This window comes from Doryrhamphus excisus, linkage group LG3 (assembly GCF_037039965.1).
Source record: "Doryrhamphus excisus strain RoL-2023G ecotype Guam linkage group LG3, RoL_Dexc_Guam_v1.1, whole genome shotgun sequence".
NCBI lineage: Eukaryota > Metazoa > Chordata > Actinopteri > Syngnathiformes > Syngnathidae > Doryrhamphus > Doryrhamphus excisus.
In genome coordinates, this window is record NC_136359.1 from 7,804,396 (window position 1) to 7,828,311 (window position 23,916).

Genomic DNA, 23,916 nt, shown 5'->3' on the forward strand with positions numbered 1-23,916 from the left:
CAAGTTTGAATATGTATTTTTTGATGCCATATAGAACGTATGTATATGATGCAGTATATCAAGGTCCAAGCATCCTGCACTGTATCATGCTGGAGCGCAGGTGATATAATGATGAGGTGCAGGAAGCCAAAGGAGGAGAAGATCTGGAGGCCATTAATGATGTTCCATGGTTGTACCACATACTGGTGACTGTCCTGCAGGTCCATCCTCCATCATGATTATCTTTAGTAGTTTAAAACTGTGATATTTGTGTTCTTTACAAAGTTTTTTGGTGGAGGTCTTTCGTGTCGACGTCACGAGAAAGAGTATTTTCATTGAAAAGGGTTAGTGACATGGCAGTGGAGATCATCCCTGCACTCCCACTGGATGGATGATAATGAGGACAGTGGAGACATGTACCAGTCCACATGATGTCCCAGTGACAGACACATATGGAACACATATTAGCAACACCATTCACTCATACTCATTTAAATCCATAATTCATATAGTCAGTCACTGTATTTTCATTCATGTCTATGATGTAGCCATTTGCTAAGCATGTTAGAAATTATTGCACGTTACAGTATAAATATGACCTAGATCTGCTTATTTCATTCTGCCTTACTAATGGTTTACTGTATTCCAATACAGTAATCATTTGTAAGGCAGAATATCCTCCTATTCCTCAATCTTGGCAATGAATACAGAAGATGAAAAGTACAAAAGCAGTCATTACAATACACAATACTTATTCATTGACATTCTTTACTGGTACATATAGTGACTGCTCTAAAGACAGCAGCAAGAGTAATGTAAACACAAGATCAATTCCATGATTTGACAAAGTTTTTAAAAACCCTAACTGGTGGGGAAAGTGTTTATTCTCCGTTGTGTGTCCACATGTGTACTGTCAAACTTTTCTTATGAGAATAATTTTTACCACAAACTGAACAACTAAAAGGTTTTTCTCCTGTGTGTGTTCTCATGTGTGATGCCATACTTACTTTTTGAGTGAATCTTTTGGCACAAACTGAGCATTGAAAAGGTTTTTCTTGTGTGTGTGTTCTCATGTGTAATTCCATATGTACATTTTGAGAGAATCGTTTACTACAAACTGAACAGCAAAAAGGTTTTTCTCCTGTATGTGTTCTCATGTGTGATGCTATATTTTCTTTGCGGCTAAATCTTTGATCACAAACTGAGCATTGAAAAGGTTTTTGCTCTGTGTGTGTTCTCACGTGTGATTCCATATGTACATTTTGGGTGAATCTTTTCCCACAAATTGAACAACTAAAGGGTTTTTCTCCTGTGTGTGTTCGCATGTGGGATGCTATATTCTCTTTCCGTGTGAATTTCTGACCACAAACTGAGCACTGAAAAGGTTTTTCTCCTGTGTGTGTTCTCATATGTGATTCCCTATTACAATTTTGAGTGAATTGTTTTCCACACAGTGAACAACTGAAGGGTTTCTCTCCTGTGTGTTCTCATGTGTGATATGATTGCTACCTTTTGAGAGAATCTTTTATCACAAATTGGACAACTAAAGGCTTTTTCTTCCGTGTGTGTCCTCTTGTGTGATTCCATGTTACAATTATGAGTAAATCCTTTACCACAAATTGAACACCTAAAGGGTTTTCCTCCTGTGTGTGTTCTCATGTGCGACAACATGTTTGCTCTTTTAACAAAACTTTTATCACACTTTGAACAACTAAAGGCTTTTTCTCTTGTGTGTATTCTCATGTGTCTATCAAAATCCCTTTGAATAGAAAAGCTTTTAGCACAAACCGAGCAGCTCAGTTTATGACCGTTTTCTTTTTGGAGCATTCAGAGTGTTTGTCGTCAGCACAAGTCCTTGTATCGCCTTCACACTCTGGATCGCTGCTCAAAGCTTCTTCATCCTCGGGAGAGAGTGACGTTGTGTGCTCGCTATCTGATAATGATGCTAAGAGGCTATCAGCTTGTGGTGTGTCTTTATCGTCTTCTATCTTCACAGAGACAACAGTCAGCGGCAACTTGGTGAGATCAGCCCCCTCCCGTTCGAGAAGGCACTCTTCCTCCTGAGTGATCCACAGTTCCTCCTCTTCCTCTTTCACGTGGAAAGACTGGGGATCTTCCTTCTTCAAAGTGGAGCTGCCCCCCTCCAGCTGAGGTGGGGGTTCTTCTTCACAGCCAATCATCTGTTGGACGTCTGCAGGACACAAACACACTTTAGCGCTGATGTTTTTTCCCCCCGATGGTTGTGATGCCTCTGTGGTCAAAACTACAGTATTGAAAGCGATGCTTACTAGCAGCAGTTAGCTAGTTGGTTAACAACAGTTGCTTACATGGAATTTGGCATATTTGAAGCCTCAACTCCACTGCTGTTCTTTAATTTTCTATTTTTGGCTTGCTACTGTTTGGCTCTTTCCTCACAGGTCTGGGCAGCGTGAAAGAGGTGGACAGACCCCTCACGTGATATGTTAACTGACTTGAAGGAACAGGCCAAAAATCCAGAGGTGGCAGAGGCCAAGGCGGAGTGCCTCTACAGGGGGTCATTAACAATAAGGGAGGAACAATTAATGAAGGAAATTGAACAGTTGAAATTGCTAACACATGTATCAACATGAGGAGATAAGAAAAGGTTAAGGATAAGTTGTGGGTCGGTCAGGAAAAGGTTGGAGAAGAGAAGGATGAAGAGGAATGTAGTTCAGATGAGGAGTTGAAAGGGGGCTGGAGTACAGAAAGTAAACAGATGGCCAGTAAGAAGACAATAAAGCGGAGGACTCAGCGCCATGCAAGTAGGACAGCTAAAATGTTGCCGTGTGTGTCAGAAGTATCAGAGATTAATATTCAGGCACCCCTTCTTGCATCACCACACAGCCTGTTTATGTGCCTTTTTCTATCACAGATCGTACATGTATTGCTGAAAAATTACCCTCACCATCCTCTGGGGGTGCACTTTTTATGCAGCGCCTCACAGAGGCAACACATGGGTTTACAACAGCGATTGGTGGCCTTCGAGCCATCCTGGGGGTAAAATAGACAAATGGTGTCTAAACAACAGGCATCAAACCAAAAGTCAGATTGGGCTCCTCTACCACCAGAACTTCCCATATGGGGACCTGTCGACAGGATTCAAGCCCCACAGGGATTTGCACAAGTTTCTGGCTCAGCGTGGTCATGGTAGAGGTAAGAGAGGTGGGGGTGCAGTGGGACTTGGTTGAGAGAATTGTTATTTCTGTGGCTCTATGGCTCACCGAGTGAGAAAATGCCCAGTGATACCACCTTGTTCCCTCCATGTGGATGCGATGACCTGCCCACGACATGCTTTTCAACAACAACAAGGACAGCAGTCTTATCAGCAGCAATGGACTATTCAAGGTCCTCAAGGGGACATGCTTCAATCATGAACCATTCAACCAAGCCCTTACCTGAGGGGGAGGTCAATACCCCTCACACCAAAAATGGGGGCAAGGAGCATGGTTTGGCAGGCCCATGCATCCCTGTGACTGGAGATAACACTGTGCTATCAATGATGCTTGACACTTGTGCAAAATACTCCACCATCAGTAGCCGTCCACCTCTCAGGCTCAGCACAGGAAAAGTCCCATTTGTGGGATTCTCTGAGGTTCCCTCCGCACTTCCGCTGACCATACCACCAACTATCAAGGGGGCAAGCATCTTATGTGGACCAAGATGGCTACAGGACACATTTCCCAATGCTGAACGATCAAGGGCAACTGGGTTCAAAGATCATGGTGGCATTGGACAGTACTCCATAAAGTGATCAGTGTGCAGATCTATTGGGCAGCCTTGACCCTGGCGACACCGGACGAGCCTGGAAGTCTTCTCTTCTCTAAGTGGTCCCCATGGTGTAGGAGCCTGCACTTGTTTACACCTCTCATTGATCTTGAATTATGACAGGAATGAGGACTATGTGTGTTTGATAGGTTCTCCTCAATCCAATGTGATTTTAGGACATCAAGCATATTTGCTTCCACAATAATCTAGTGTGTTTTCTTCTCTCCCTCACTCTCTGCATCAGCTGTTAATTTTACTGTTATGGAACATCATGCAGTCACAAGGGATCATGTCTCCCATTTGGCGTATGCAGCATTGTTCAGCTGCTTATTTGTTGCAAATAATGGTGAGCTGACCACTCTTCAAGCCTTGGTCAACGCTCAGGCCATGTGCAAGTTTTCTGCTGCACTGGTGTAGATGCCCAAGTCGCAGGAGTCGTTCATCGCTCTCAAACAAGTTTTTTGTTCGCCGGTTGACTTACATCCTATACTCAGTAAAAGGTGTTCTTTTCAGGAGGGGGATGTGGGTAAGTGAACGATTTTTATGTATGTTAGCGTCCAGCTTGAGTCTACAGAGTTGTTACATCCACATGGTATGTAGTAGGACTTGAAATTTTTGGAGGGAAAATACGGCACACGTCATGTCGCACTTGTTGATAGTACTCACTATGTATAGTTTCATGGTTTACATTGCACTTTCAGTACATCTATAATATGGCTGTGATGATACAGGAGGGGGTCCCACATCTGGGTACAGAGAAAGTGATGGAAGAAACAAAGGCAAGAGCAGATCTATGGACAGATGGGTCGTTGAAAGTGGCTTATGCAGCGGTAAGGTAGTAGGAAGATGGGAACATGAAAGTGTTGGAGCGCTGGAGCTCTCAGAAGGTAGGAGGTAATATTGGGTGGCATGTGGTACATTAAGAGTTGGTACAGTGGAGAGAGTACGATAGAAAATCGCAACAAGAAAACAAGATAAGGACATTTTGAGGCTGCAAAATGCCCGGTTGTAGGTAAGGGCATGCAAAAGGGGGTGATCTTATCTCCCTAGGAAATGCAGGCAGTAGCTTGCTACAAATCAAAATTGCAGTTAAGTGTTTTAGAGATTGAAGGTATGTTATCAAAGTTGGCATAATTAGATAGTGTTGTAAGCAGCACAAGAAAAAAATTGTTGGCTATCATCGAGCGGTAGTAAAAACAAGGATGGAGTTTGGGTTTCTAGTGATGGGTGCACTGTCCCCTCTGCTCGGCTGCTCCGGACGAGGCACATGGACTTGGACAATTAGGTAAACAATAAATGATACATGCCAGGACACATAGGTGTCATCCATAGATGATAGATAAAGCTGAGGTAAGGTTGAAGGAATTAATCAAAAATGTAAAAACAAAATAGCAAAAATATGTAGGATATAAAAATGGGTTGAAGCACTTCCATTAGCTCATATAGCTGTCGGATGTGCCGTAAACATCCAGATGAGGTTCACACAATTTGAACTCACTGGATGTCAGCAGTTTCCTGGACCTACTGCTGGCACAGGACCCATGGATGTCATGGAAAAAATGATGTATGACACTTGTTGGATCACAATGGTTGGTGAGTAAAAGTTTCTGCACAGGTTGCTGATACTGCAAAAGGGGGTCCTGAGAACGGGGTGTACACATCACCATGGGTGTACTTAAGATTTGAAAAAAAGAGTGTGGACGCAGCCCAGGTTGATACGCCCATACTGGGTGACAGTAAAAACGTCACATTTCCTCTGGCTGAAGGAAATAGAAGTTTGTGGTTCCAAAGACCTTGGAGGAAACAACATCTACTCTTGAAAATATCCTTCTGTATCTTTGGCATGCCTTTAGTTTTTTTAAATAATTGTCTTCGATGTAGGGTAGATGAGTATCAAGTCAAACTGTGACCAGTGCCAGTTAAGGGTCATTTAACAGATGGTCAGGGCACGACATCCTGCGTTGTGTGTCTTCTTCTTATCTTTGCAGTGCTCATTGGGGGAGAACCAAAAGGCCAGGAAGGTCTCAGGTATTTACTCAAAAGGCAATGAAGATAATGGGGTGAAGGAGGAAGTATCTGGTCCGGGAACGGGATCCCGGTCCATCCCCCACACATACCCCCAACTCCACCCCATCTAAGGAGATCTGCAAAAAGCGCTGGGATGCAAGAATCGGGGCTGACTTTCCTTCTCGTCAGGAGGCTGCAGGCGGACACTGGAAGAGAAAATCAGCCCAGGATCCTGTGTTTTTGTGATTTTATTCTGTCTGACCAATTTTACAATACATGATGTTAACTTTTACTAGTGAGTCAGTTTTATTCCTTCTCATAAGTGGAGATTAACGAATACGCTTGGGGAGATGAAATTTACTTAAACAAGTGGTCTTGGAGGCCTCAATTAGGTTGCGGAGAATTTCTTCTACAGTGCATCCGGAAAATATTCACAGCGCTTCACTTTTTCCACACTTTGTCATGTTACAGCCTCATTCCAAATTGTATTAATTTAATCTCTTACCTCAAAATTCTACACAAAATACTCCATTATGACAAAGTGAATTTTTTTTTTTTTACTTTTTTTGAATTTATTAAAAATAGAAAACTAAGAAATCACATTTACATAAGTATTCACAGCCTTTGCCATGAAGCTCAAAATTGAGCTCAGGTGCATCTTTTTTCCACTGATCATCCTTGAGATCTTTCTACAGCTTAATTGGAGTCCACCTGCAGTAAATTCAGTTGATTGGACATGATTTGGAAAGGCACACACCTGTCTATATAAGGTCCCACAGTTGACTGTGCATGTCAGAGCACAAACACCAAGCATGAAGTCAAAAGAACTGTCTGTAGACCTGCGAGACAGGATTGTCTTGAGGCACAAATCTGGGGAAGGATACAGAAAAAATTCTGCTGCTTTGAAGGTCTCAATGAGCACAGTGGCCTCCATTATTCGTAAATGGAAGACGTTTTGAACCACCAGGACTCTTCCTAGAGCTGGCCGGCCTTCTAAACTGAGCGATCGGGGAAGAAGGGCCTTAGTCAGGGAGGTGACCAAGGCCCCGATGATCACTCTGTCAGAGCTCCAGCGTTCCTCTTTGGAGAGAGGAGAGCCTTCCAGAAGGACAACCATCTCTGCAGCAATCCACCAATCAGGCCTGGATGGTAGAGTGGCCAGACGAAAGCCACTCCTTAGTAAAAGGAACATGGCAGCCCGTCTGGAATTTGCCAAAAAGCAACTGAATGACCATGAGAAACAAAATTCTCTGCTCAGACCATGAGAAACAAAATTCTCTGGTCTGATGAGACAAAGATGGCGCCATGTTTGGAGGAAACCAGGCACTGCTCATCACCAGGCCAATACCATCCCTACAGTGAAGCATGGTGGTGGCAGCATCATGCTGTGGGGATGTTTTTCAGCAGCAGGAACTGGCAGACTAGTCAGGATAGAAGGACAAATGAATGCAGCAATATATAGAGATATCCTGGAAGAAAACCTGCTCCAGAGCGTTCTTGACCTCAGGCTGGGGCAAATGTTCATTTTTCATCAGGACAACGACCCGAAGCACACAGCCAAGATCTTAAAAGATTGGCTTCAGAACCACTCCGTGAATGTCCTGGAGTGGCCCAGCCAGAGTCCAGACTTGAATCCGATCGAACATCTCTGGAGAGATCTGAAAATGGCTGTGCACAGACGTCTCCCATCCAACCTGATGGAGCTTGAGACTTATTGCAAAGAAAATTGGGCAAAACTGCCTAAAGATAGGTGTGCTAAACTTGTGGGATCATATTCAAAAAGACTTGAGACTGTAATTGCTGCCAAAGGTGGATCAACAAAGTATTAAGCAAAGGCTGTTAATACTTATGTAAATGTGATTTTTTTGTTTTCTATTTTTAATAAATTCAAAACATGTCAAAGAAACCTTTTTTCACATTGTCATAATGGAGTATTTTGTGTAGAATTTTGAGGTAAGAGATTAATTTAATACAGTTTGGAATGAGGCTGTAACATGACAAAATGTAGAAAAAGTGAAGCGCTGTGAATACTTTCCGGATGCACTGTATACGTATATTAGGGTGCATCAAATTTTAATTTGGGAAATTTTAATTTCATAATATAAATTTGGCTGGCATTTCATTTTTTCTAATGAACATAGTGTCTTCTGCAAAGTCTTGAGGAAATCCACTGAGATTTAGGGGAGCCACCTCACACATAAACTTTTGTAAAATTTTGGAAAATGTGCAATTTCTAGTTTAATTGCCAAAAAGTTGACCTGGAAATGTCGAGTACAATGAACTTCTATACAGCATCATTTTCTATAGGGTTACCAAAGTAAATATATTTGTTTTCTATTTGGATTGGGTATTCCTCAGAATTCAACTTTCAAGATTCTCCATTCATTTGTCCTATTGACAAAATTAATGGTGGTAAATGGGACATGTTCACATGGCCTTACCCTGAATTTTATGTAGCGGTGATGGATATTCGACATCCATATAAAGTTTAAACACTTTGTTTTTTATTTTATTTGTATTTTATTGTAAACACAAGGGGCAATAGTAACACATTTATATAACAAACTCTCTACTGGCAAACTCACTAGAAACAGTCTATTGTGCCAGAGTCCTCTCCACTGAGGAACATCACAAGGGAGAGATTAAATCTGAACCTCACCAGTGCATCTAACCCCAGATTTGTCATCCCACCTGCCACCCAGGGGTAACCCTCCTATTCAGGGATCAGCTTGCGTTTGCAGCGACAAATGTTTGGCTGTTGGCTGTGGTCATGTTCAACTGCCTGCAGTACATTCTGCAGGTACTGCTCCTTCCTGGTCATTGCGACAAAGTCGGATGTGAGTGTGACGCCAAGCTCGGCACAGTCATTCACCACATTCATCGCACAGACATTGACCGGACTTATTTTGAACGCAGCATTGATAGCCCATTCTATTCTCGGTCAGCTGTTGCATAGGAGGCAGAGAGTCGCAGAGTCATGTGGTATAATCACCACATGACTCTGCGACCAGGCCACGAGTGAAGGCAGCCTGTTGCATTGGCGACATCTTCAACCTTACAGCCAGTGACACAACACTTGGTTGGCTGAGGATATCAGGCGGAATGAAGACTAAAATAATAAATGGACAAGTGTATATCAGATTATGTAGGACTACAGTACTACTCTCAATAAATATGAAGCATCAGTAATACTATCTACTCTATATTACTGTTGTTGATCTTAGGCTTGCTCAGCTATTAGCTAATTGTCATTAGCAAACTGTAGCTAGCTAATGTTAGCTACAGTAGAGGCAATGAGCACTTAATACCTATAAATATGACTACAAATCATTCAAATTACAAAGACAAAACCACAAATTTGGTAGTAATATGTAATGGGAGTATAAATACCAACCAAAACATCAAAGATCACTGCAGTTCCTGAGCTGCAGTCTTTGCTGACCTCAAATCTCCATGGCGACCAGTGAGCACTGTTCACCACATTATTCCACAAAAACAGATGTATGGTGGCACCCATAAATAATCATGTATTGGAAAAATATTTTTTATGTGTTGTTTCTACATATATTGGAACACTTTTAGTACCCAGCCATATCAATTCAATATTTGTGTTTTTTGATGCACCCTAATACACACACATATATATATATACACACACACACATATACATATATATATATACACACACACACATATATATATATATATATATACACACACACACACACACACACACACACACATATACATATATATATATATACACACACACACACACATATACATATATATATATACACACACACACATATATATATATACACACATATACATATATACAGTAAACTTCGGATATATCGGACTCGGATATATCGGAAATTCGCTCACAACGGACAGATAAAAAAGAACCGATTTTTCTGTAATGCATTTCCAATAAAATTTCATTGCATATATCAGATTTTTTATAACGGATTTCGCCTATTTCGGACAAAATCTCCAGTCCCGTTCCAATTTCCCTCGCATATATCGGATGATCCCCCATGGCATTGCGCGTCCGTGTAATGAATGTGGCAGGAAGGGTAGGCCCTAGGTCTACATGAGGCCAAATCCCAAAACAGTAGTGAGGTTAAGATCACGTAGGCCTACGTTATGCTAATCTTGTTGATGTCACTGGCTATTGTCTTTCTCCTGGCTCCAGATTTAGGACAAATATAAAAGTGAGTGACGTCAATAATACTAGCACAGCAGTGAATGAGATCTTAACCTCACTATTGGAAATAACGTAGGCCTGACGGGCGTAACAGGGCCTAGCTTAATTAACAATTTGTTATGCTCAGAGTCCAATAAAGTTAAATTCTCATTACCTTACGTCTCTTTTCATTGCCCAGTCCAGGTACATTGGAAACATAGTCAAGGAAGTGCCTTTTTATAACGGATAAAATCCGATTAAAAAATTTTTTTTAAATCCGAAACGGACATTTTCCGGTATACGCATATAACGGATTTTGCTTATATTGGACAAAACCAGTGGGAACAATTGAATCCGATATATCCGAGGTTTTACTGTATAAACATACACATATATATGTGCATATATACATACTATATATGCACATACATACATACACAAATATACATACAAATAGACCCACCACCTACGGGGGCAAGCATAAGGGTCCGGTGCAATGTGTGCTGGGTGGCGGTCAAGGGCGCCTACGCACCGTAGGCGACCTGGTCATCGGCGGCCAAATCTGGTTCTTGGGACATGGAATGTCACTTCGCTGGTGGGGAAGGAACCTGAACTTGTGCTAGAGGTTGAGACATTCCGACTAGACATAGTCGGACTCACTTCGACCCACAGTTTGGGTTCCGGAACCAAACTCCTCGAGAGGGGCTGGACCTTGTTCTACTCTGGAGTTGCTGCAGGGGAGAGGCGGCGAGCTGGTGTGGGCTTATTAATAGCCCCCCGGCTTGGTGCCTCTGTGTTGGAGTCAGCCCCGGTGAACGAGAGGGTCATTTCCCTACGCCTTCGGGCTGGGGAAAGGGTCCTGACTGTCATTTGTGCGTACGCACCAAATGGCAGTTCGGAGTACCCAGCCTTCTTGGAGTCCATCAGAGGGGTGCTGGAGAGCACCCCAGCTGGTGACTCCGTCGTTCTACTGGGAGACTTCAACGCCCATGTAGGCAATGACAGTGTGACCTGGAGGGGCGTGATTGGGAGGAATGGCCTCCCTGATCTGAACCCGTGCGGTGTGATGTTATTGGACTTCTGTGCGAACCACAGTTTGTCCATAACTAACACCATGTTCAAACATAGGGATGTCCATAAGTGCACTTGGCACCAGGACACCCTAGGCCGCAGGTCTATGATCGACTTTGTAGTCGTATCATCAAACCTGCGTCCGCATGTTCTGGGCACACGGGTGAAGAGAGGGGCTGAGCTGTCAACTGATCACCACCTGGTGATGAGTTGGATTAGATGGCGGGGGAGGATGCTGGACAGACCCAGCACCAACGAGTAGTGAGGGTGTGCTGGGAACGTCTGGCAGAGTCTCCCGTTCGTCGAGTCTTCAACTCTCACCTCCGGCAGAGCTTCACCTGCATCGAGGCAAAAACTCGGGTGTGGGAGGAATTCGGTGAGGCCATGGAGCACGACTTTCGGTCGGCCTCGAAGAGGTTCTGGCAAACCATCTGGCGCCTCAGAAAAGGGAAGCAGTGCCCAGTCCACACTGTTTACAGTGGAGACGGGGGCCTGCTGACCTCGACTGGGGATGTAGTTGGAGGGTGGAAGGAATACTTTGAGGCCCTTCTCAATCACACTGACATACCTTCCATAGAGGAAGCAGAGTCTGAGGACACATACGTGGACAGTGCCATTCCGTGGCTGAGGTATCTGGGGTCGTTAAGATGCTCCTCAGTGGCAAAGCTCCGGGGGTGGACGAGTTCCGCCCAGAATTCCTCAAGGCTCTGGATGTTGAGGGACTGTCTTGGCTGACACGTCTCTTCAACATTGCATGGAAGTCGGGAACAGTACCTTTGGATTGGCAGACCGGGGTGGTGGTCCCCCTTTTCAAGAAGGGTGACCGGAGGGTGTGTTCCAACTACAGGGGCATCACACTCCTCAGCCTCCCTGGGAAAGTCTATTCCAGGGTGCTGGAGAGAAGGGTACGACCGTTGGCCGAACCTCTGATACAGGAGGTCCAATGCGGTTTTCGTCCTGGTCGTGGAACACTGGACCAGCTCTACACCCTCACGAGGGTGCTTGAGGGTACATGGGAGTTTGCCCAACCAGTCTACATGTGCTTTGTGGACCTGGAAAAGGCATTTGACCGTGTCCCTCGCGGCGTTCTTTGGGGGGGGCTCCGGGAATACGGGATTGGTGGCGCGTTACTACGTGCTATCCGGTCCTTGTACAAACGAGGCAGGAGTCTGGTTCGCATTGCCAGTAGTAAGTCGAGCCTGTTTCCAGTAAACGTTGGCCTCCGCCAAGGCTGCCCTTTGTCACCGATTCTGTTCACAATTTTCACGGACAGAATCTCTAGGCGCAGCCAAGGTGTTGAGGGAGTCCAGTTCGGGGGCCTTAGAATCTCATCTCTGCTATTTGCAGATGATGTGGTTCTTATGGCTTCTTCGGGCTGCGACCTTCAGCGTTTACTGGGACGGTTTGCATCTGAGTGTGAAGCTTCTGGGATGAGACTCAGTACCTCCAAATTAGAGGCCATGGTTCTCAGTCGGAAAAGGGTGGAGTGCTCCCTCCAGGTTGGGATTGAGGTCCTGCCCCAGGTGGAGGAGTTTAAGTATCTCGGGGTCTTGTTCACGAGTGAGGGAAAGTGGGAGCGTGAGGTCGACAGACGGATCGGTGCAGCCTCGGCAGTAATGCGGTCGCTGTACCGGACCGTCGTGGTGAAAAGAGAGCTTGGCTCCTCAGATCACAGATCTGTTATGCTAATCCCAGCATATCAGCCCCTGCTCACCAGGGGAAAGCCTGCTGTGAAGAAGGTGAGGGTGTGGCCAGAGGGAGCTATGTCTGCACTGCAAGACTGTTTTGAGTGCACCGAATGGGACATGTTCAGAGAAGCTGCAACATACAACCAACACACCAATGTGGGGGAGTATGCTGCATCTGTAACAGGCTACATACAGTGGTGCATGGAGGAGGTTACAGTCAAGGGCAAATCTGAACCGTGCCATCAAAGTGGCAAAGCGTGCCCACAGCTGGAAGATCCAAAGCTTCTTCCAGGACCCCGGCAACACCAGACAACTGTGGCAGGGCATGCAGACTGTCACTGACTACAAAGCCAGACCTGCACCCTGCCAGAATGACATCAGCTTCCTCAATGAGCTAAATAACTTCTTCAGAAGGTTTGAGGCTCTGAACAATAACCCTGCGAGGAAGGCTACCCCCCACCCCGATGAACAGGCAGTCAAGTTTGATACTGCTGCTGTGTGGAGAGTCCTGAGGAAGGTCAACGTGTGGAAAGCTGCAAGCCCACACGCCATTCCAGGACGGGTGATCAAGGAATGTGCAGACCAGCTGGCCCACATGCTCACAGACATCTTCAACACCTCACTGGCCCAAGCTGTAGTCCCCCCGTGTTTCAAGACCGCCACAATAATTCCAGTGCCCAAGAAACCATCTATTACATGTCTGAACGACTTTCGGCCCGTTGCACTCACATCAACCATTATGAAATGTTTCGAGAGAGTGGTTAAGGACCATATCACCTCCATACTCCCCCCATCACTCGACCCCTTCCAATTCGCGTACCAGCCAAACCGCTCCACTGAAGACGCCATCTCCACTGCTCTCCACCTGAGCCTGGAGCACCTGGAGAAGAAAAACACCCATGTACGGATGCTGTTCCTAGACTTCAGCTCAGCATTCAACACGATCATCCCCCAGGACCTGGTACGCAAGTTGGAGCCACTGGGCCTCAAGACCTCCCTGTGCAACTGGCTGCTTGACTTCCTCACAGATAGAACCCAGTATGTCAGAGTGGGCAACAACACATCCAGTGTCATCTCCCTGAACACCGGCTCACCCCAGGGATGTGTTCTGAGCCCCCTGTTGTTTACCCTAATGACCCATGACTGTCGCCCCAAGTACAGCAGCAACCATATCCTGAAGTACGCGGATGACACAACAGTTGTGGGCCTCATTCAGGACAACAACGAACTGGCTTACAGGGAGGAAGTGCGACACCTTGTGGATTGGTGCAAGGCGAACAACCTGATCCTGAATGTTGACAAAACAAAGGAGATCGTCGACTTCAGGAGATCCAGACCCAGCCACACTCCACTCAGCATCAACGGCACAGCCGTAGAAGTTGTGACCACAATGTCAGGTTCAAACTCCTGTGACACTTGTAAAAACACTTAAATACAGAAATACAGAAGAGACAGACAACAATATTCAAAGTTTCTCGCAGCGAGGAGAGTGAAACCACATACCCAGTGACATGCCGCTCCACTCTGAATATGCAGTTCACACTCCTCTCCTTTTATTCTCTTTCGGGGGTCCCTACTACATGGTCGTGCAACTCTAAGGGGAGGGGGAGAAGGCAGTTGCACGAGCTGTATTTGTTTGTCTATGTGTGTGTGTGTGTATGTGAGAGCAATTACTTGTAATGTTTTATGAGTTCTTATCTTGACACATTCTTGCAGGATTAACATGAGCATCTGCAGAGTCGCTGTTGGTGCATCCAGGTACCTCCAGGACCTGGGGGTCACTGGGGGGTCTCTGATCAGGGTCACAGGAACATTCCTTCTTCAGCACATTCAAACACTCTCTCGATTATCTAAGCAAATGGATATAAGGGTGATAACAAACAAAATAATACCTGTATCTACATTTTATTCTAACACACAACCAAGTACTTGGGGGTGCATATCACGGACAACCTCGGCTGGTCACTCCACACCTCCGCTCTGGCGAAGAAGGCACAGCAGCGACTGCACTTCCTGCGGCGGATGAGAAGAGCCTCCCTCTCCCCTCCTATCCTTACCACCTTCTACAGAGGGACCATCGAGAGCCTGCTGACCAACTGCATCTCCGTCTGGTCTGGGAGCTGCAAGGCCTCGGACTGGACGTTACTGCAGAGAGTGGTGAGGACAGCGGAGAAGATCATCGGGACCCAGCTCCCCCCCATTAAGGACATAGCAAACAGCCGGTGTGTATCTAGAGCCCATCGGATCTGCTCTGACCCCACACACCCCCAGCATGGACTGTTCTCTCGCCTAGCATCGGGGAGAAGGCTCTGCAGCATCCGCGGTAGGACGACCAGGTTCAGAGACAGCTACTTCCCCCTGGCCATCAGACTGCTGAATGCCAAATAAGCCCCTCTACCTTTACTTACATTATTATTATTTATTTAAATTATTTAAATTATTTGGGCAATTTACTGTTCACGCTGCACTTTACATTATGTTGTTCATATTTGGTGTCTATTCTATCTATTTATTCTCCACATTATTATTATTATTTATTATTACTTATCTTCTTTTGTGTCTGTTATTATATGGGAGCCAGGCAACGACATTTCGTTGGCAATTTCACTACTGTGTTTTTGTGCAATGACAATAAAGGGAGTCTATGTCTATGTCTACGTAAAGGCATGAAAGACATGAAAGCCACAAAGGAAGCGGAAAACCCCCGTCCCTCGCGCCTGCCCCTCCGGGTGGCAACACCTTCCCTATCAATACTTCCGGGGTGAATTATGTCCCGGTAACCTATCACTACAGCGTAAGTTTATTTTTATTTACTGTACAAAATTTATTGTAGTACAAAAGCATGCTAGATACGCAATCCATGAACTCAAGGAGAAAATTACATGCCATATCAAAGATCCGCCCACTTTTAATGCAGTTCGGCGCAGGATCGGATATATGGATAGTCCGGTTATATCGGTATTTTTTCCGACTCCCGAGAATATCGATATAACGAGACTTTACTGTATACACACACACACACACATATACACATATATATACACATATACGTGTATGTATATATATACACACACACATAATACATACAGTGAAGAAAATAAGTATTTGAACACCCTGCTATTTTGCTATTTCTCCCACTTAGAAATCATGGAGGGGTCTGAAATTGTCATCGTAGGTGCATGTCCACTGTGAGAGAGATAAACTAAAAAGAAAAATCCAGAAATCACAATGCATGATTTTTTAACAATTTATTTGTGTGATACAGCTGCAAATAAGTATTTGAACACCTGTGTATCATCTAGAATTCTGACCCTGAAAGACCTGTTAGTCTGCCCATTAGAAGTCCACCTGCACTCCATGTATCATCCTGAATCAGATGCACCTGTTTGAGGTCGTTAGCTGCATAAAGACACCTGTCCACCCCATACAATCAGTAAGACTTTAACTTGTAACATGGCGAAGACCAAAGAGCTGTCCAAAGACACCAGAGACAAAATTGTACACCTCCACAAGGCTGGAAAGGGCTACGGAGCAATTACCAAGCAGCTTGGTGAAAAAAGGTCCACTGTTGGAGCTATCATTAGAAAATGGAAGAAGCTAAACATGACGGTCAATCTCAATCGGAGTGGAGCCCCATGCAAGATATCACCTCGTGGGGTCTCAATGATTCTAAGAAAGGTGAGGAATCAGCCCAGAACTACACGACAGGACTTGGTCAATGACCTGAAAAGAGCTGGGACCACCGTTTCCAAGGTTACTGTAGGTAATACACTAAGACGTCATGATGTGAAATCATGCATGGCACGAAAGGTTCCCCTGCTTAAACCAGCACATGTCAAGGCCCGTCTTAAGTTTGCATATGACCATTTGGATGATACAGAGGAGTCATGGGAGAAAGTTTTATGGTCAGATGAGACCAAAATAGAACTTTTTGGTCATAATTCCAATAAGCGTGTTTGGAGGAAGAAGAATGAAGAGTACAATCCGAAGAACACCATCCCTACTGTGAAGCATGGGGGTGGTAGCATCATGCTTTGGGGGTGTTTTTCTGCACATGGGACAGGACGAGTGCACTGCATTAAAGAGAGGATGACTGGGGCCGTGTATTGTGAGATTTTGGGGAACAACCTCCTTCCCTCTGTTAGAGCATTGAAGATGGGTCGTGGCTGGGTCTTCCAACACGACAACGACCCGAAGCACACAGCCAGGAAAACCAAGGAGTGGCTCCGTAAGAAGCATATCAAGGTTCTAGCATGGCCCAGCCAGTCTCCAGACCTGAACCCAATCGAAAATCTTTGGAGGGAGCTCAAACTCCGTGTTTCTCAGCGACAGCCCAGAAACCTGACTGATCTAGAGAAGATCTGTGTGGAGGAGTGGGCCAAGATCCCTCCTGCAGTGTGTGCAAACCTGGTGAAAAACTACAGGAAACGTTTGACCTCTGTAATAGCAAACAAAGGCTACTGTACCAAATATTAACATTCATTTTCTCAGGTGTTCAAATACTTATTTGCAGCTGTATCACACAAATAAATTGTTAAAAAATCATGCATTGTGATTTCTGGATTTTTCTTTTTAGTTTATCTCTCTCACAGTGGACATGCACCTACGATGAAAATTTCAGACCCCTCCATGATTTCTAAGTGGGAGAAATAGCAAAATAGCAGGGTGTTCAAATACTTATTTTCTTCACTGTATATACACATACGCATATATATTCATTCATTTTCTACCGCTTTTCCTCACGAGGGTCGCGGGGGTGCTGGAGCCTATCCCAGCTGTCTTCGGGCGAGAGGCGGGGTACACCCTGGACTGGTCGCCAGCCAATCACAGGGCACATATAGACAAACAACCATTCACACTCACATTCATACCTATGGACAATTTGGAGTCGCCAATTAACCTAGCATTTTGGAATGTGGGAGGAAACCGGAGTACCCGGAGAAAACCCACGCGGGTGGGAATTGAACCCTGGTCTCCTAGCTGTGAGGTCTGCGCGCTAACCACTAGTCCGCCGTGCCGCCCACGCATATATATATATATATATATATATATATACACACACACACACACACACACACACACACACACACACACACACGTCACAAAGGAACAGTTTTGCCTTGCCTTTTGAAAGGAGCGTTTTGAGCCATCTTCTTTCAGGGCTCATTTCCAAATGCACAAACGTCATTATCTGAAATTTTGGCATGGTTTAACACCAAAATACATTAATAGGTCAGAAAAGTGGAAAAAGCATCATAGGTCCCCTTTAAACCCTGCAGTATATTGAGGTAGCGGGTAAATTTCCAATATAGGCAAAGTCAAATGTCCGAATCACGTCAAATATGTGTAAATTGTGTTTTGATCATTTTTTAAAATGTTAAATCGGTCTCGGGCTGATACTGACACTTGGGGGCATGATACCTGGCCTGATACCAGACAAACCATGTGATAACCTATAACTATCGACTATTGCACGTCACTAAATCATTACTATAAAATGAAAAATGTGCTAAAGGGAGATGGACAGCATAAATACCTTTACGATGAAACAAAACTCCGGTCTTGCTAACAGCTTCCAGTCGTTGTCGATGTTGCTCATTCTCCTCTCTTAATCGAGAAAGTTCCTCCGCCATTGTTCTTTCAAACAGCGCCAATATTTCATCAGCCGCCGCCATTAGTCGCTCCTTCACCAATTCTTTCAACATGTTTTATGTTTGTATTCGATCGCACTTTGTGATGCCTGCGAACGAGGTCTGCCTTGAAACGTTGCTAACTTCCGCCTTTTTCTTCTTCGATTGCAGTTATAGGAGCGCCCGAGCATTGTGATGTCACCCGGCCGCTATCTTGCGACGGTATTTAGTATTGAAGGCAACATGCAAGCTGAAGAAAAGGAGCTGCAAGGTCACAATAAAATTGTCTTTCTTGGTAAAGAATGTGTGTGCAACAACGTAAACAGTTAATACAATCATACGGAAGGATTCACAGACTTGTTTCTTTATCAGACTTGGTGAGATTAGAATCACCTGAAATCCTGTACACACGAGTAAAACAGTTGCTATTCATTTGTTATTGCAGGTTTACATTAACATTCCATGACCTTCGTCAGATCGTCATCTTAAAATAGCTGTCCAAAAAGGTTCATTCTCGGCCTCCAAGAGTCTTGCATGAGATCGCAGAGGGCACCGGTTTTGCATGCCTGCCAGAATCGGCATCCACCTCGCGGGGGCTCAGTTAAAACCTAAAATATGTGACGCTGTGCTGTTTTAACGGCACAGAACTTCAGGTTAATGAAGCTATTGTACTTTTTGTCTACGTTATCAGTTACTATGAGACACCTACAGCACACAGTATATGAAAGCTTGGATTTATTGGCTTGGTATTTGCAATACGATACGATAATCATTTAGTTCACATCAATGCAATCTGATATATCAGAAAGTCAGTATGGATAACATTTCTACCTCCATGCCACTGATCAAAATTACAGAAGAAATCACTAACGCTGTAGATCATAGGAAGTGTGCAGCCGCAGTATTCTTGGATCTGATAAAAGCCTTTGATACAATCAATCATGACATCCTAATAACTAAATTAGAAAGGTACGGAATAAGAGGATTAGTTCTGAACTGGGTCAAAAGCTGACAGGAAGCAATATGTGAAGCTTGGAGAATACACATCTGCAAGTTCATATATTATGTGCGGAGAGAGCATCAAGTTGAAAAAGTGCCAAGGTTGTCCTATAACCTCCCTACATCATGCCATGTGTGTATTTGCCTTTAGACATGAGTAAATTAGCTTAAATGCTAACATGTTAACGGCTACCATGCTAGCAGCTAGCAAGAGGCCCTCAAGTTTAGAAACTGCCAAGGTTGTCCTACAACCTCCCTGCATCATGCCATGTGTGTATTTGCCTTTAAACATGAGTAAACTACCTTAAATGCTAACATGCTAACAGTCATCATGCTAGCACCAAGCAAGAGAGTCTCAAGTTTAGAAAGTGCCAAGGTTGTCCTATAACCTCTCGACATCATGCCATGTGTGTATTTGCCTTTAGACATGAGTAAATTAGCTTAAATGCTAACATGCTAACGGCTACCATGCTAGCACTTAGCAAGAGAGCCTCAAGTTTAGAAAGTGCCAAGGTTGTCCTATAACCTCCCTACATCATGCCATGTGTGTATTTGCCTTTAGACATGAGTAAATTAGCTTAAATGCTAACATGCTAACGGCTACCATGCTAGCACCTAGCAAGAGGGTTTCAAGTTTAGAAACTGCCAAGGTTGTCCTATAACCTCCCTACATCATGCCATGTGTGTATTTGCCTTTAAACGTGAGTAAATTAGCTTAAATGCTAACATGCTAACAGTCATCATGCTAGCACCTAGCAAGAGAGCCTCAACTTTAGAAAGTGCAAAGGTTGTCCTATAACCTCCCTACATCATGCCATGTGTGTATTTGCCTTTAGACATGAGTAAATTAGCTTAAATGCTAACATGCTAACGGGTACCATGCTAGCACTTAGCAAGAGAGCCTCAACTTTAGAAAGTGCCAAGGTTGTCCTATAACCTCCCTGCATCATGCCATGAGTGTATTTGCCTTTAAACATGAGTAAATTAGCTTAAATGCTAACATGCTAGCAGTCGTCATGCTAGCACCTAGCAAGAGGGCCTCAAGTTTAGAAACTGCCAAGGTTGTCCTATAACCTCCCTACATCATGCCATGTGTGTATTTGCCTTTAAATGTGAGTAAATTAGCTTAAATGCTAACATGCTAACAGTTATCATGCTAGCACCTAGCAAGAGAGCCTCAAGTTTGGAAAGGGCCAAGGTTGTCCTATAACCTCCCTACATCATGCCATGTGTGTATTTGCCTTTACACATGAGTAAATTAGCTTAAATGCTAACATGCTAACGGCTACCATGCTAGCACCTAGCAAGAGGGCCTCAAGTTTAGAAACTGCCAAGGTTGTCCTATAACCTCCCTATATCATGCCATGTGTGTATTTGCCTTTAGACATAAGTAAATTAGCTTAAATGCTAACATGCTAACGGCTACCATGCTAGCATCTAGCAAGAGAGCCTCAAGTTTAGAAAGTGCCAGGGTTGTCCTATAACCTCCCTACATCATGCCATGTGTGTATTTGCCTTTAGACATGAGTAAATTAGATTAAATGCTAACATGCAAACGGCTAAAATGCTAGCACCTAGCAAGACAGCCTCAAGTTTAGAAACTACCAAGGATGTCCTATAACCTCCCTACATCATGTCATGTGTGCATTTGCCTTTAAACGTGAGTTAATTAGCTTAAATGCTAACATGCTAACAATCATTATGCTAGCACCTAGCAAGAGAGCCTCAAGTTCAGAAAGTGCCAAGGTTGTCCTATAACCTCCCTACATCATGCCATGTGTGTATTTGCCTTTAGACATGAGTAAATTAGCTTAAATGCTAACATGCTAACGGCTACCATGCTAGCACCTAGCAAGAGGGTTTCAAGTTTAGAAACTGCCAAGGTTGTCCTATAACCTCCCCACATCATGCCATGTGTGTATTTGCCTTTAAACGTGAGTAAATTAGCTTAAATGCTAACATGCTAATAGTCATCATGCTAGCACCTACCAAGAGAGCCTCAAGTTTAGATAGTGCCAAGGTTGTCCTATAACCTCCCTACACCATGCCGTGTGTGTATTGTCCTTTAGACATGAGTAAATTAGCTTAAATGCTAACATGCTAACGGCTACCATGCTAGCACCTAGCAAGAGAGCCTCAAGTTTAGAAACTGCCAAGGTTGTCCTATGACCTTCCTACATCATGCCATGTGTGTATTTGCCTTTAGACATGAGTAAATTAGCTTAAATGCTAACATGCTAACAATTAGCATTTAGCCACAGAGAGAGTTCAGAAGTTTATCTAAAAAACGAGCCATCAATCACGTTTCTACGTGGCCGTATGGCTGAGCTACAAGGCTGTGAAAAGTCTGTAAATTCTCGTTTTCTCTGGAATGCGGCTGTTCTAAAAATAGAATGGTGTACCTAATCTAGTGGCCGATTTTTTTTTCTATCGCGAATAGCGTCGCCATGGTTACACGAAACGTTCCAAAAAATAAATACCGCTTAAGATATAATAAGGAAAAAAAAAATAACTAAACACCACAAGGAATAACAATATGGGCTGGCTCAGAAGCCAGCCCATAGACTGCTACTGCAAGTAGTTACAGACTTACCCAATTTTTGTACATTGTAGTGGGTGTAGTTTAGTCTGACCGTATTTTTATTAATTGTAACCCATGGGACAATTGACTCCCATCCAGCGGTTATTTGAGTCACTATTTTATATTCACCCAACGAGGTAGTCCGATGGCATCAATGTATGTTGGATCCTTACCACCTAGCCAACTTGGTTGAGACATTTTTTTTCGAAATGGATTGTTCCATATGTCAAAGTAGGGTAATTGTTTTAGCTCACTCATTGACATCGTGAACATGTCTGGCTTCTACGGTGGTACCAGGTGTCCAGTAGTCCCCTTCCTGAGTAGTAACTAATGAGCCCCATCTTAGATCTAACACATGTGTCACGCCCTGTGTGGGTTCCTAAGTGACAGTTTGGGTTTGAGTTTACGGTCTGGGCTTTGGTTTCCTTTTGGCACACTCTTATTTTGTGTTTTACTTCCTGTTTTTCCTTGTCTGCCTCTGTTGTCTTAGTTACCCACACCTGTCCCTAATTTGAGTGTCTATTTGGTTCAGGTGTGTGCGTCTCCCTTGGTGGGATTATTAGATAAAGTTTAAAGTTTAAATGCATAGGACTCCGCCGTCCTGTTCTCTACGGAATTTCTCGGACTCTGCCGTCCCTCAGTTACACAGAATTTAAATGCATGGGACTCTGCCGTCCTTCTCTGGAGGTAAGAGAAGCAACGAGACACACTCCCATCTTTGTTTTATTCAATAGGAATTGGACGGTCCTCCAAACAGCCAATAGAGTCCTCCTCAGGATCTTCCCGGAGACGGAGCTGGTACTGACCCCGTTCGTCCCCGAAGAGCCCCAAGGTGACTTTCTTGATCAGTTATCTCAAACAGGGAATGCATCAACAGGCAAACATTTCCAGAAGGAGCAAGCAAACAAACCCTGCACTGAAAATGCCAGAAACGAGTTATTTCCACTTAACAAAGTAGCTCATCCATTGGTCCCACGGGCTGGTATCCACACCTTACAGCGAGGTATATGACAGTAGAGGACATGATCTTGGCAAGACGGTCCTTAAGAGTGCGGTTCATACGCTCCACTCGCCCTTGAGATTGGGGTGGTACACGGAACCAAAACTGTGCCGCAAACCAAGCATGGATTCGGCCTGAGCCAGGGAAGAAGAAGTGAAATGAGAGCCGTTTATCAGAGCGGATGCGGGCCGGGAACCCATTAGCTGGAATGTAATGGTTCACTTGTCACGCCCTGTGCGGGTTCCTATGTGACAGTTTGGGTTTGAGTTTACTGTCTGGGCTTTGGTTTCCTTTTGGCACGCTCTTATTTTGTTTGACTTCCTGTTTTTCCTTGTCTGCCTCCATTGTCTTAGTTACCCACACCTGTCCCTAATTTGAGTGTCTATTTAGTTCAGGTGTGTGCGTCTCCCTTTGTGGGATTATTATCATTTGTCCTTCTGCTACCTGAGTTGCCTTTTTCCTGCTGCCGCATTTATTGCAAAAATAAATATTTTTACCTGCATTCGGTCCTGCTCTCTGCATCCTGGGGTCGCACCGCAACACAGACATGCCGAGGTGTGACATCACTAAAGCCTTGATGACCAAAGTGGCGTCCTCCCGGCCACAGGGGTAGGCCTCAGGCCAGCCAAGAGCCGACAATGACGAGCAGATAACGTTTGCCAGCCACACACGCCTATGTCGGTAAAATCCAAAGAGATCTCAGCCCCTGGCCATAGGGCGACGGCGAGATGACCAGGTGTGGGCTTCAACGTCGGGCGCACATTGAAGTAAGCACACACTTGGCAAGAATGACAAAAATTCCAAATCAAAGCTTTCATATTAGGATGCCACCAATGTTTGAGCTGATACGTCGTGGCTTGGGGACCCACGTGGGAGGGCCTCCACCAAAGAATGGTTGGACAACTTACCCATAGGAAGGGCAAGACAGCCGGAAGGGCCGATCCAGATGCCGTCAGAGGAACGTGCAGCCCCCAGCTAGAAGGAGCGTT

At 44.5% G+C, this 23,916-nt stretch overlaps 1 protein-coding gene across 2 annotated transcripts; it reads right to left on the reverse strand.

Moving 5' to 3' along the window:
- Nucleotides 1-551: 551 nt before the first annotated feature.
- LOC131127586 (uncharacterized) lies at nucleotides 552-18,498 on the reverse strand. 2 transcript variants are annotated; one of them, XM_078789583.1, is made up of 3 exons: nucleotides 18,254-18,498; nucleotides 5,880-5,975; nucleotides 552-2,170 (listed from the first exon to the last, which is right to left on the reverse strand). In XM_078789583.1, the coding sequence occupies exons 1-3, from the start codon at nucleotides 18,420-18,422 to the stop codon at nucleotides 1,776-1,778; spliced, it is 660 nt and encodes a 219-aa protein (XP_078645709.1). In that variant the 5' UTR covers nucleotides 18,423-18,498; the 3' UTR covers nucleotides 552-1,775. The 2 variants fall into 2 exon arrangements, with proteins under 2 accessions (XP_078645709.1, XP_057925616.2); XM_058069633.2 differs by lacking the exon at nucleotides 5,880-5,975.
- Nucleotides 18,499-23,916: the final 5,418 nt, after the last annotated feature.